Genomic DNA, 14,998 nt, shown 5'->3' on the forward strand with positions numbered 1-14,998 from the left:
TAACTGTTTATATTTTGGCTTTTAACATATCCAAGAGCCGATCATGCAACATGAGCAAAAAGTACAGCAGCAAAACAAGAGGGCAAACTTGTCACTAGATAGAATCATGGGCATTGACAGGTATATGCTACTCATATGTGTGCTTCTAGTTTGCAATGGATACAACAAAAATATCCAACATGTGGTAACAGGAACCAGGGACCTGGTGCAGATAGGGTGGAGAGCCAAGAGCAAGAAGATTGTGGACGAGGGTATACATTGATCCTCTTTGTTGTGCTAGCTATTTAATTGTCCACCACCATTCACAACTAGATGTGACAGTACAGCAGAGTTTTGATCTGATCTGTTTTGTTTGGGATAATTAGCTCTGTCTATAACATGCTATTTCTGCTGATTAGCATGCATATAGTCCTGTTCAGTAGCTTCCTCAAGTTGGCACCTCATTTTTACGTATACCTGGTGCTGCTCATGACGTGCCCTCCTACACTCCTTATTGAAGTTAAGTTGATCACCTGGCTTGATGGTAATGATAGAGTGGGGGATATATTGGGCCATGAGGTTACAGATTGTGGCTGTATATAATTTTGCTTCTGCTGATGGCCCAGAGCTTCATGGATGCCTAGTTTTGAGTTGCTAGATCCATTCTGAATCTATTCAATTTAGCACAGTGCTAGTTCCACACAAAATGATGGTGGGTATGTGAAGGCGGGACTTCATCTCTACAAGTGCAGTAGTCACTCCTATCAATACTGTCATGGATTGATGCATCTGCAACAGGTAGATTATTCAGAATGAGGTCAAGTAGATTTGTCCCTCATATTGGTTTCCTCACCACCTTCCACAGGCTCAGTCTGGCAGATATGTCTTTTAGGATTCAGCCAGCTCAGTCAGTAGTGGTGCTACCGAGCCACTCTTAGTGATGGTCATTGGTGTCCCCCACCTAAACTATATACTATTCATCATCTACGGGAGGGTAGGGGGTGATAATCAGCAAGAAATGTCCTTGCCCATGTTTGACCCAATGCCATGAGACTTAATGGGGTCCACAATCAATGGTGCAGTCTCCCAAGGCCACTATCTCCTGCTTCTATACCTCTGTGCCTGAGAGACAGGGCATACCAAGGTATGGTGTGGAGGAGTCTGGGACATTGGCTGAAAGATATGATTCTGGAAGCTATTATGTCAGACTATGTTTACTAGTTAGTGAGACAGCTCTCTCAATTTTGGCATAAGTCTCTAGACATTAATAAGGAGGACTTTGAAGGGACGACTAAGCTGGTTGTGGCTTTGTCATGTCTGGTTCCTGGATCAGTGCTGGGTGGTCCATTAGGTTTCTTCTTCTTAGACTTCTTTGTTGCAGTTTTATATGACTGAGTAGCTTGCTAAACCAGTAGAGGACATTGCTGTGGGTCTGGAGTCATGCATAGAGCAGACTGGATAAAGTCAACAGACTTCCTTCCCTAAAGGGCATTATTGAATGAGCTATGTTTTTCCTACAATTTGATAGCTTCATTGTCACCACTACTGTTACTAGCTTTTTAACCCAGATTTATTCGAATAACAGCTGCCGTTGTGGGATTTAAACTCATGTCTCCAAATCCAATTGGCCAGCAGCTCTTGGAGGAGGGGATCCCACCCCCCTCCCCCACGCCCCAGATGGAGGTGGAAGTCTCATCTCAAGGTAATTAACATTCCAACGAATGTTAACTTGCTGCAGGCACACAGCTCTGAGCAGGAAAGGGTGTCACATGCATTGCTTCAACTGCCTCCAGCCCTGCAAACTGGATGTAAAATTCAACCCAAACACCTTGCAAATACAAAGGCTACTAATGTAGGGAATGTAGTCATTGTGTAGCAGCTTTCACCTTATTTGAAGGCACATGTTGGAGACTGGGAGTGAACACAATGTACAAAGCAGGCCAAAATAATGGCCCAGAACTTCCGATCCCCAGGGGGTCTTACCCGGGAGGTACCCCGGATGATCCGTTGGAGTCCCCCTGAAAGTCCCCACATAAAGACTGCACAGCAATTGCCCAGTAAGTTTAAACCTCCACGGGAACCACCCGATACACCAACTTAAATCAGATACTTCGGATAGTTCCAGCTGTCTTGGCAGAATAGTTACTCAGGGAATGTTAGAAAGGTTAAAGCCATTTCTAACTCCTGGGTAACTATGGTACTGACCGACAACCACCCCCTCCACACCCCTGATACCCCACTGGACCCCCAGACTACCCTCCCCACCCCTTGACTAAGCTCTCACCCCCGTCCTCCCCGTCTACACCCCCGACCTGACTAACCTATTACCAGCCTCCAACTACCGCCCCACCCCACCCCAACCACACCCTGACTACCCTCCCAACTACAACCCCCCCAACTACTGTCCCGAAACCCTGATTACCCCTCCGATCCTCTCATCTACCTCCCAAACCCCCAACTAACCCCCCCAACCTGGATATCCTCAAACTCTCCTGACTAGCCCCAACCACACCCCCAATACCTTCCCGACCCCCAACTACTCTCCTACATCCTGACTAGCCCCCATCCTCCTAAATACCCTCCCAGCCTCCTGACTACCCTACCAATCCCCCGACCATATCCCAAACCCGACTACCCACCCACCCATGCGACTACCCTCCCAACACACCACCTACCACGACTGATCATCTGATACCCACCCCCCACCAACCCATCCTACCCTCCTGATCCATCCTACCCCTCAAACCATCCTGCCCCCCAACTCATCCTACCCCATCCACCACCACACCCAACCCCCCATCCAATCTTATCCATTTATCTCCTCCCTGGCTTCTCAAAGTGGCTGGAACCTTTAAATTAACCTGCTTTATTGCACGTGGTGCAGTTAAAAGGCAGCGTGGCTTCACTGTCCCTGATGCTGCTGCCCTGCACGGGGATGAGTCCGGAGCCAGGTACGCTGCACACCTCTCACCAGGCCCAAGCTGGAAAAACGGGCAGGAAACCTGCAGCTCCTGACCTAAGTAAGAAGGAGCAGAGTGGCATTCCGACTGTGGTTGCTGCTTTTCGGAAATTCTAACCCAATAAAAAAGCTCTGCCTGAATGTAAATGTAACAATCTTTTAAATAAACTAACATGAAGGGCTTTGTTTACCATTTCAAATCTATATTGGTGATTAGCAACAAATTAAATTTAATATCAAAGCACATGAATGTCATGGATACCATTTAAAGTCAAGCAAACTGGATTCTTTGAGAGTTGAACTCTCTGATTTTATATAAATTACAAACAAGCATGATAATGCATTGTGGACATTTGTCTGGAATACTTTTGTGTATGTGTGCAAGCTTGCAGAGATGGGGCAAATAAAGAAACTATTGTGTAAAATCAACAGAATTTGGAACAATTTCAATCTTAAGCTTAATTAAGAGATAAAATTCTGAAACCTTTGCACTTTTTCTTCAAGGTTGCTTTGCTCTGCTCAGCCACTGGATGAACTGCTATGAGATATTTGGGGTTGAACTCTGAAAACAAAGAAAAGAAATGAAGGCCTGTAAGTACAAGAGTACCACAGTAGCTAAATGATAAACTGAATACATTGTTTATCAATAACACCAAAAGCCATGGGATTTTTTATTATGTTCAAGGCTATGGGCCAAGTGCTGATAAATGGGATTAGGTAGGTAGGTCAGGTGTTTCTCACATGTTGGTGCAGACTTGATGAGCCAAAGGGCCTCTTCTGCACTGTGTGATTCTGTGATTCTATTAAAATTGCATCTGAATGTCATAACTGAAACTTCTATGGAGCTGAATAGCTAAACTGCACCTGATTATGCACAATAGTTTAATGTAGAGACAAGTTGTGTATTGGAAAAGAGAGAAAATTAGAGACACAGCTTTCTTGAAGGTTTCTTTGCCTACCTCCAATCAATTGCTTTAAGTAGCATTGGAGTAGTGCTCCTGCATGACCCATCAACTGTAAGTAATACAGGATATTTGATGGCCAGAAAACAGGTTAAATACATCAAAAATGTACCTAATATTTGATGTTCTATTCACTGTTGTGTGACATCTATATCTACATGATTTTTTGATTATTCCCTCGGTTCACAATAGTCCTTAGTTATTAATGTAGATCACATGGCTACCACAAAATTTTAAGGATACAAATTGTGGTTAATGATGCAATTGAGGATCTTGTGTAAGGCTAATTCCTGATGACATCGATTCCATTACTTAAATGAGAATCAAGTCATTGTGCAAGCTTTGCACAGGAACCCTGAATTGGTGGCAATATTATTTGCTCATAAATGTTGCAGGATTTGGCAACTGAAGTTGGATAACTGAATTAATATTATGTTAACTCCACCACTAGGTTTCGTTTACAGCTTAAACCGTCAGATCCATTTCTTAGCTCAGTAGTTGATTCAAGTTGTGAAAGAGGGTGGCATATTGGAAATTCTTACAAGTGTTTCAGTTCTGGGTTGCACTGTGTGGAGCATGTCTAAGCATTTGAAAACTTTCACACTTGCAATAATAACAAGAGCTTCATTTTGATCATGTGAGTCCCTATTACATACTTTGCATTTGTTTTACTAAATATCAGGCCTGTTGCTGAAATGCTAATGTAACAATGAATTTGCTACACACGTCCTAGGGTGGCTTTAAGCATTCACAGGATTCCATATTCAAGCACAGGAAAATGAGAACAACATTACAAATTTGACTTAATCTTCCATCTGTCAGCATTTTCACTACTACAAACAGGAAAACAAATATTATTTCTGTTGGAAATTACATACTCTATTGAACAACACAGAATGAGCTTTGAAACATGTCTAACAGTTTTATTGAACAAGATCAAAAATTGGCTGTAGAACATTTTTATTTATTTCAGAAAATATATTTTTCTCTTAATAATTGATTGACAAAAGGCCCATTGGCACTCAGTCTGAATACGCCATATACTCAGCACATCATCCAACTTGAATCATTATTACAAGTGTTCCTGAGCCCAAGTTAAAAATTAAATTTAAAAACATCTAGATGCATTTTCAGTGCTCTTAATTTGACTAACCACCCCAAGCAAGTTGCTATAGCTGGTAATATGCTTTCTTTATGATTCATTTGCAGTTATTACCCTTCGTCTTAGAAATGATAGAATTTTGTTTGTACATATTTTATATCTGCAATGCAGCCATTCTCATAAGCCATTTGTAGTGATTCAGTTCTCTCAAAATAATTCCTGATTTCATTCTGGAAGATCAAAACCTTCAGGTGGGAACGATTACCATTCCATATAAGGACAAATTCCAGACAGGGATTCTTAGCGTGTCCTGATGTTAATTGGAAGGGAGATTTTACTTGTTAAGTGGTTACTGCATGAAAACATCAAACTTTATCAAAAACTACAGGAACTATCACCTGTATTTTCTATGCGAAGCAGGATTCTTACTCATTCACCTCGGCTATTTACTAATTTTATCTGACAGTAATACAGGGATATAATACAAGAATATAAGTATCAATGCACTAAGTACAGAACTGGCATTCAGTATTAATTGTTCACCTCAACACAACATTGTTGATGGACGTTACCAGTGCTACATAGAGATAAAAGCTATGGGTTATTTAGCGTCAGTTGCCATCTACTTCAGCGAAAGAGATCTCCAGGCATTTTTTGTCCATATCCCATCAAAGAAAACTAATGAGATTATACCAATACACTAGTTGGGGGGAGTTTAGTCAGGGTGACCAACTGTCCGTATTTTAAGGGGTTGTCCTTTATTTTGACCATTTGTCCCATATGCCTTTAGGGATGCCTTTTGTCCTGTATTTCTAGGTCAGTATGTGAGAGACTGAGCCTGGGAGTCCCAGTTGAATGATTCAAGCAGGACTGTAAGTCTAAGAGTCAGCCAGCAGAGAGATGATAATGTTGTGACTCCACAAACTGTAACACCACACACCCCAACCCCCCACCTCCGTCCCCTCCACCTGTTACAGTCACCAGCAAATCCCCCTGCTCTTATGGTGAACAGCAAATCCTCCCCCACCCCACTGAATTGGTCACCACAAGCCCCCACCTCCCCCCCTCCCAGTCGCATGGTCAAACTGTCCCTTATTTTATTTCATAAGATTTGGTCACCCTAAGTTAAGTTTCTCAGGTGAGTAAGCTTTGCATAAAGCTTACGCCATCAGTTCTTTCAGATAACTATTGCCATTATTATAAATGCAAGCACCTGGACTTAGCCGTGTGCGGTATCACGGCTGAAAGGTGTGCTTCAAACTGAGATACATAAAATATTGAAAATTTAGTAAATATTTATCACTTAAGGTTTACATCAACACCAAGGATTCCATCCATTGCTAAGAGAGTAGGGCTGATCCACTCCCAGTCATTCACCAAGGCTGCCCTAAAACTCTGTAGAAGGAGATGCAGGCAAGGATCAGCAACTTCTTGAAGTTCTGCGCCTCTCTTTCTAATTTCTAGAAGCAACTAGGTTATTTATCCCTCCATTGGGGCTTGGCCGAGGTTGAGACCTCGCTCTGTGGCCACTGCATGGGTATGCCAGTAGGCCAAAGCACTGTTAAGTTGGCTGTATTTTATTAACAGTTTACTGTTTGTGGAAAATCTTTTAAAAAAATCAAATCCTGGATAAATGTTTTGATTTCATTATTAGAGAAATACTTTACTCATTTCGAATAAGGATTCAACTTGGTAGCCTGTTGGCCTTTTCACAGGATCATAGGAGCCATGTTAGGTCAACTCCCTGACCATGTCCCACCGTCAGGGAATTTTGCCAACAGCAGGACCAACTTCAATAGGTTTCCCCTGACAAAGAGGTAGGAAGCAAATTTTAAAATTCGAATAACCCATTAAATGTTGTGCTGTTGGCATTTTCATGGTGGCAGAATGACCACTCTGATGATTGGGGAGTGTCATGACGAATGCAGTTGGTAAAGCAGAGTTATTTAAAGATCCCAGGGGGAAACTTTAAACAACTGTCATAACGACTAATGTTAAGTATTATGTTTGAGATCTAAATTCAGGAATCAGACCACCAGTTTTCAAGGTTTTACATGAAACTAAATGAAACATTTTTTTAAGTTACACAGGTTAAAATATATATATATACACATGGCTACAAATTACTACTATCAAAACTTTTAACAAATTCCCAAACTAATCTTCATTAAGGCACAGCAACCCATAGACTTAACCAAACACCAGGCAAAGCATTTTCACCTTACGAGTTCAAAATGAGGTTCTTTTCATTTTGGTTCATTTGGAGCCAGTTGGAGGCTTACAGCTGCCTTTTGATCTTACATTGCCTCTACTCTGCACACCCAAAAACTGCTGAAGTTATACCTACCAGCCCCATTGAATGTTAATTCTCATTGTATCAACAATCTCTGAACTAAACCTCTTTAACAATAAAACCCTTTCATAGTACCAAATTTATTAGTAATATAAACATATTGCTTGGTAGCTGCTAGATAGGCATCAGTTTTCACCCCCACTTCTTGAATACTCTATTCAAAAAATGCAAATGCATGCTATCTCTCTTACATATCAAAACTAGTGCACATCAAAGCAGCTAGACTAGCTGGTTTTAATCCAATTAAGACACACCCACAGACTAAAACTCTATTTTAAAAGAAAAATATTTTCCAATAATATTATTAATAGCTTCATGACAGGAGGCCACCTGCTGAATACAGGCAGTCCCCCAGTAGCAGCCCAAAGAGGAAAGTATTTTTTTATTTTGAGGGAGGGCTGCGGGCAGGGAAAGCAGCTCCCATGGTTAGCTCAGAGGGGTTCCCCTCAATCAATATAATTTTCAAGCATTTTCAAAGTTTCTTCGTCCCACCTGGTGTAGGCTGTAGGGCACCTGCCTTCCTCAGTAGTGGACATCATTCCTGGTGGCACTGTTTAGGTGTGGAACTGCCAGTCCTCTGATTGGGCGGGCAGCTTATGGGGGTGGGTGGTTGTTCTGCACAGGACGGCAACCCTGGCAGCAGCTTATTCATGAGCTGTTGCCTGTAAGACCAAGGCGGAAGTCCTGCCATCCGATTATGTGTGTTGCCGACACACGTTTCTGGCCATTGTTGGGACTCCAACCTTTTGGGAAAATTCTGCCTATGGAATATGGCATTGATTACAGCACAGAAGGAGGTCATTTGGCCCTTCGAGTCCAGGCTGACTTCCTGCAAGAGAAATATAGCTAGTCCAACAACTGCCATCCCCGCCGCCCACCACCCCCCAGCCCTTTTCCATAGCCTTGAAAATATTTTCCTTCAAGCACTTAAGTATTTTACTTTTGAAAATCACAACTGAATCTTCCTCCACCATCATTTCAGGCAGTGTATTCCAGATTGTAACCATTCACTGTGTAAAGAAGTTTTTTCCCATTTTGCCAACGGCAGGACCAACTTCGATAGGCTTCCCCTGACAAAGAGGTAGGAAGCAAATTTATAAATTCAAATAACCCATTAAGGGCTATTTTAAAGAGGGCTGTTGGCATTTTCACGGTGGCAGAATGACCCCTCCGATGATTGGGGGGGTGGTTTTGCCAATCACCTTAAATCTATGATCTCTAATTCTTAACTCTGCTCCCAATGGTAGTAGTTCCTCTCTATCTCATCTGCCTCGACCCCTCATGATTTTGAACACCTCTATCAGATTTCCTCTAAAGCTTCTCTTCTTTAAAGAGAGCAACCAAAGCTTCTCCAATCTATCCACATTACTGGAGCCCCTTTTTCCTGGAACCAGTTAGTAAATCTTTTCTGCACCCTCTCTAAAGTCATCACATCTCTCCTAAAGTGTGGCACCCAGAATTGGACACAAAACATCATTTGCGGCCAAACCAGTGTTTTATAAAGGTTCATCATAACTTACAAGTTTTTGGACTCCATGGGCTGGATTTTCGTAGGGTCAGGACGACTCTGGAGCCTTTTCAAAATGGTGGGCGGGACCCGATTCCAGAATACCCACCCCCAGGACGATGCCAGGAATTTTTGCCAGCTGGATAAGTGTGCAGGTAGTGAGCCAACACCCTGTCCTCCTAACCTGGCTGGCTCCATTGTGGGGGGGTAGACATCCCCAAGCCCTCTACTACTTTTGTGCAGTGAGGCCATCTTCTTCATGACTCTTGGTTCATCACCCCTCAGGAGGAGTCATGAACCATAGTCTGGCTTCAGGAACCTTTTGAAAGGAAAGGCTGAAAAGCCTTACCCACGTCTCCCAGCCGCTCCCATGTCTCCTCGTATATTGCATGCCAACTCATTCCACACACACACACACACACACACACACACACACACACACACACACACACACACACACACACACCCCTCCCCCCTCCACCAAGCAGTCACTCCTCATGACCATCCCATACTCTCCATGCTAACTCTAGGCCAACTCATGGCAACAGGTGGATGTACCCTCATTATGAATGCTTGGCAGAGAGCCCAGACCAAGAAAAACATTAACTCAGCAGGTAATCTTCTTTGACAACTGAAGTGAATTGTTGACTTTGCATGATTGACATCTTTAAGTAGTTACTATACATTGTTCTGTGATCTCTTTTGTCAACATTTATTCGGTCAAGATTAAGAGGTGCAAAGTGTTTGAAGCCTCTGTTACTGATACTCGGATTGACACTTTTATAAGGGTGTAGGAACAGCAGATTTTTGCGAAGAACATTTCTGAATGGGTGTTTATTTTTCTCAGCAGTTCCACACTTGTCACAGGTTACGTACATAGTGGGTACTGGGTGAATTGGCATGGAAGGGACTTGAGTTGGCATTGGGTCAAATTGTCCCCATAGCACTACCAGCAGCGGTGGTCACTGCTAGGACTGCAAGCAGTTCCTGAAGAGGAGCAGCTTGGAGCGTGGAGTAACAGGTACATCCAGGCTGACAGACCCCGATGAGGATAGTGGGGGGAGGCCTAAATTGACAAGGCCGGGGGAGAGGAAATGAGGGCAAAAGGGGTGAAATACCATGCGGAGGACTCCAATGGACACAGGCTACCAGACCATAAGGCAACCATCCCACCCAGCCTGGCCACAAGGCTCGCCAGGTTTTTCGTGGGCAGTCTAGACATGTGACAAAGGCCTCCCCTGCTGTGGGTAAAACGCCAGTAGCAGCAAGAAGAACCTCTTGAGAGGCCACTTAAAAGAGTCAATTAGCCCATCATGAGTGGGCCACCCTATACCCCCCACCATGGGTAAAATACTCATGAGGAGGGCCGGGCAGGTAGGCAGCAGGCAGAACGCTACTGCCATGGCATCCAATCTTACCCCATCACCCCCCGCCCCCAGCAAACTAACCTGCCTCCAGGGGAGCGTAAAATTCTGGCCTATAGGTTTTTGTACCCTTCTGTAACTTTCCTGCAAATTTGCTCCTCTAAATCTTTCCCACTACAATAATTGGTGACCCATAGAATACATCCACTAATATAATAGCACATCTATTATTTCCTAACTCTAACCATATAGATTCAGTCCTCCAGGGCATCCTCTCTCTGTATATTCCTCTTAAATCAATGTTGCCACTTTTAACAATGAAAGAAAACAGAAAATGCTGATCACTGAACAAATATCTTGAGATGATGTTGCAGGCCTACAAAGTGCTTTTCAAAGAAAATGCCTTTATTGAGTTCCTTAGCTGAATTCAACATGAGCTAGTATGGATTGAGCGAATGTGCATAATCAGAAAACGATAGTTCCTCAAGCTGAAAATCCATGGTTTTAGGACTTTAATGTTGAATGCTTAATTTGAAAATATCCACCTGCCAAATGAAGGTTAAATGAACATGTGTGGACCTTATAAATGGATAATGCAGCACTTCATCATCTTGGCTGAATTTTTGACTCAGTGGTATTTGTAAAACAAAGTGTAATGCTTTTCTGAACATCTGGTTTAGAGAAACATTGGCCCTGAATCTGTTGTCAAAATAACAACACTATTTATATGCAAATGTTACAGCAACTTCAGGAAAGGGCAGATGTGGAAATCAAAAGCTGCTGTCTGAGTTGCAAGCTCTGCCGTTAGCTTTGCAAAAACTGTATCTCGCTGTCTGACTCACCACTAAAATGCACTGATCAGGTGTTGCTGTACTCACACAGCTGATATGAACCAAACTTGTCACATAAAGTTAGCGTCTGTCTTAAGTGGCACATAGAAATTGTTTTGCAGCCAATTAAGGTCTGCAGCTTATTTAGTTAAGCCTTAATTAGCCATGAGAGATTAATTTAATAATGTTAAATAAGATAAATGTTAAATATAGCCAAGGAATTACCCTGAATCACTGAAAATTAACTTTTTTTAATATTCATTTATGGGATGTAGGTGTCACTGGTTAGACCAGCATTTATTGCCCATCCCTAATTACCCTTATTTGGAGGGCATTTAAGAGTTAACCACATTGCTGTTGGCCAGACCAGGTAAGGACAGCAGATTTCCTTCCCTAAAGGACATTAGTGAACCAAATGGGTTTTTACAACAATCAGCAGTGGTTTCATGGTCATCTTTAGGCTTTTAATTCCAGATTTTTATTAATTTCAAATTCCACCATCTACCATGGTGGGATTCAAACCCGGGTCTCTAGAGCATTACCCTTGGTCTTTCCAGGGGAGACTCATTCCTCCAGGTTTTAGCTATTGTTGGATACATTAAAAATGCAACATTTAATTTTTTTTTAACTTTTCTCTTCTGCCTCTCTTAATCTATTTTTCTTTCCCTCCTTATTTCTCTTTTTGTATCTGATTTGCAGATTGGGTACATTTTTAGCATTTGTTTTGTGGGAGTGTTTTCTTGAATCTATTCATGAAAATCACATCAAGTAGAAGAAAAACAGGCATTAAACACCAAGGGGAATTTCCTTAGCAAAGAATAATTTGATTATCATAGTAAGGAATCTGAATCTAAGTTCAAAACTCAATGTTGTTAAATGCATTTTATGCGGATTTGCGTCAGCTAAAACACAAAGGAAATAGAAATCATTTGTCACTTTCTTTATGAGTTTCCCACTAAATAATTTTATCCTCATCAATCAAGTGACAAATCCAAGTAATGTTTTAACGTATTGTCCGAATGATGCCAAAAGAAAAGGAAATGTGATGGTATAATGGGAGAGGTGATGAGCACACATTTCTTTTGTAAAATGTCATTGTACTGCTACGCATATGGTTTTAATTTTCCATGCTTTAAGTGGAAACATATGGCTTAGGGTTCTTACCAACATCAACCTCAAGTGGATCTCCATTGTCAGGCAATGTGATGTTCTGCTTGGAGTGTCGACCGCCATATCCAAGAACGTAACCTTGAAGTTTGATGGCAGGGCTGGAGCTAAGGTACTGCAATACAATACTGTCATCCTTAGCAGTAATCCGCACTTTTAAGCTTTGCCTTTTAACTGGGGATAGATCAGAAAGAAAAAAAAAAGAAAATTTGTTGAATCCTGCAAAAAATGCTTAACTATCCCACTGAGGCAGGAGAATAGAGAGATGAATGTAGGCATGAGCACTCACTACCTTAAAGAAATAAATAAACCAGATATAAATTATTGCACATATCTACTTAATCAAGGGAAATATTAAAGCTAATGTTGCCTGAAGCCTGCAACAATCAACATAGATAACATAATAACCCAGTCTTCTGAAGATTGCAGGAGCCTTTAAATTAGTTCTGCCTAGCTTATAACAAGTCCAGGAGGACTCTTTAAACCTCACAGACATCATGCTGGAACCATATTTTGTGCGCTGCCAAACTCACATGATACAAGACTGCCTTCTCCTGGGCACTTGCACTGCTCCCCTCTGGAGTTAGAGATCCAAGTCAAGAATTTATACAATTTTTGCACCACTGTAAAACTTATCAGGGAAGCAGCTTCCATTTATCTGGCTGTTATCTTTGATCTGACTGCTGAGATCTTGGAGCTGGAGGGCAACACAGCATGTAATAAATGTGGGATTGAACTCAGGAGATCCTTTTGCAGGATTACTGCCCTGAACTCAAATGATGAGATCCGGGGGGGTGGGGGGGTGGTGGTTCTTGGAAAGACACATCAGGGGCAATCCAAAGTTGCAGAAGGAATCTGAAGCAAAGCTTAGGCCCCTTATTTAAATATGCAAATAACCTAACTGGTTCAGGCAGGGGAAAGCATGCCTCTTGTTTCTCCTTGGTCCACCTCTGGTCAGGCGCATGCAGAAGCTTGCTGCTGCCATTGTGGGGCCTTAGGTAGTCATATAGAAAAATGAGCCAATTTAATCCTCAAGAAGTCCAGGATCATCCCACTTCATCTAAGCTCATCATTTGCACTGACAAAGGGCTGATCAAGGGTCACTATAGCTCAAGGTAAGGTGATGTGCGGCATTCAGGTCTGCTGCTGTCAAAGAAAAACAGGATCCTGAGCAGGATTTATGCCTAAAACAAAACTCATCCTAGTGAAAAATACCAGTGGTTGAGAATGCAGCACTCTTTCCATTTGTCTCATAATGTCAGTATCAAGCACATCAAAGTCAAGTATGGTATCGTATATAGAAAGAACACACTGCTGTACCTCTCTCACTGGCTGTCCTTATAAATGTAAGAGATCATGAAACAAAAAAAAAGACCATTTGTTAAGCTTCTTACAGCCAATTAATGAAGGAGATCAGAAGTCAATCTTTACTCAGTTTTCGATTTATGCACAGTGAGACATTACGAATATAAAGCTTCTAAGCCTACAGCCCACCACCAGCTCTCTTAAGCAATCAAATAAACCATTAAACAAATAAACAAAAGGAACAACCCTTAAAAGGGCACTTTTGGGTTATTCTAACAAAACAAAAACTGCAAAGGAAACTTATCAAATTAAAATAGCATTCCTGGAGTCGATGATGGACTCCAGCCCCTGTCATACCCACTGACTGCAGAAGGCCTCAAACACATTGGTGCATACTGCGTAATGCCTCTTCATATGTGAACGTGAAATTATCCAACGAATGCCCCTCACTTGTAGACACTTAACCTAAACTTATACAATTAACACCATTCCCTCTGTATACTAAGCAGATATATAGCTTCTCCTGTCACTAACTCTACTCAACTGTCACTAACTCTACTCAATTATTTTAATCACTTCAGGGAAGGTGCTGTGAAGGTTTTCCTTTGTTCCCAAGGTAACTCAGCAAAATTCTAGAATGATATCCAATCTTACAATCTACATTATTCACCTTCCAAGACAGGGCATTATTATTCAAGATATTCAGATGAATCTCACTCTGATCTTGAAAAATCCATTAACAGTGCTTTCTTGTTCCATACATCCTTCATAGGAATAGATATAGGTCATTCAGCCTCTCAAGCATGTTCCACCACCATTCCATGAGATGCTAGTTGATCTGAGAACAGACTCCAGACACCCATCTTTGCCCCATATCCCTTAACATCGCCTTCATGTCCAATATTGACTCTTCATTCCCCATTCTTCTTCTTCAGTTCTCTGAACTAAGTCAGATCTGGCCCATAGCGTGGGTAACAGGGTGATCTCCACCATGGATGGAGCAAGGAGACAAGTCCTGAATCCGCCCCAGCAGGAAGAGGGATTGAACGCCATGCTGTTGGCACCAAGTGATTCACACTGGTCATCCAGCCAAGTGAGCCAACCAGCCCCCCCAAAGGAGAGTGCATTGCTGTGGCAACATGCACCTTTACATGGAAGGATTTGCAGATTGATGCTACCCACTGCACCACAAGGCCTCCTCTTCTTCTACACTATGATGACCGAAACCAAGCAAAAATTAAGAGACAGCTTTGCTGAACACCTCCATTCTGGCCAGTAATCTGACCCTGAGCTCATTCTGACTCTCCACTTTTACTCTCTTTCTACTTCCAGTCGGACCACTTTTTCCTTTGGTCCAACTTTGGTGCGTGCATCAGGAAAAGCATCTCATCTTTCTCCCTGACACTGTGCAGCCCTCTGGTTCAAACAATGAATTTGGTACCTTCAGACATTAGCTGTATTGCCCATTTC

The 14,998-nt window shown here is 42.2% G+C and overlaps 1 protein-coding gene across 22 annotated transcripts in view; it reads right to left on the reverse strand.

Moving 5' to 3' along the window:
* Positions 1–14,998, reverse strand: part of LOC121290577 (target of Nesh-SH3-like) — a 290,979-nt gene that overhangs the window by 244,563 nt on the left and 31,418 nt on the right. For all 22 annotated transcript variants that reach the window (XM_041211152.1, XM_041211169.1, XM_041211161.1 and 19 more), the window contains 2 exons: positions 12,221–12,397; positions 3,423–3,500 (listed from right to left, as the gene is read on the reverse strand). In XM_041211152.1, the coding sequence (XP_041067086.1) occupies positions 3,423–3,500; positions 12,221–12,397 (255 nt within the window). The remainder of the gene's footprint in view (positions 1–3,422; positions 3,501–12,220; positions 12,398–14,998) is intronic.

This window comes from Carcharodon carcharias, chromosome 18 (assembly GCF_017639515.1).
Source record: "Carcharodon carcharias isolate sCarCar2 chromosome 18, sCarCar2.pri, whole genome shotgun sequence".
NCBI classification, from domain to species: domain Eukaryota; kingdom Metazoa; phylum Chordata; class Chondrichthyes; order Lamniformes; family Lamnidae; genus Carcharodon; species Carcharodon carcharias.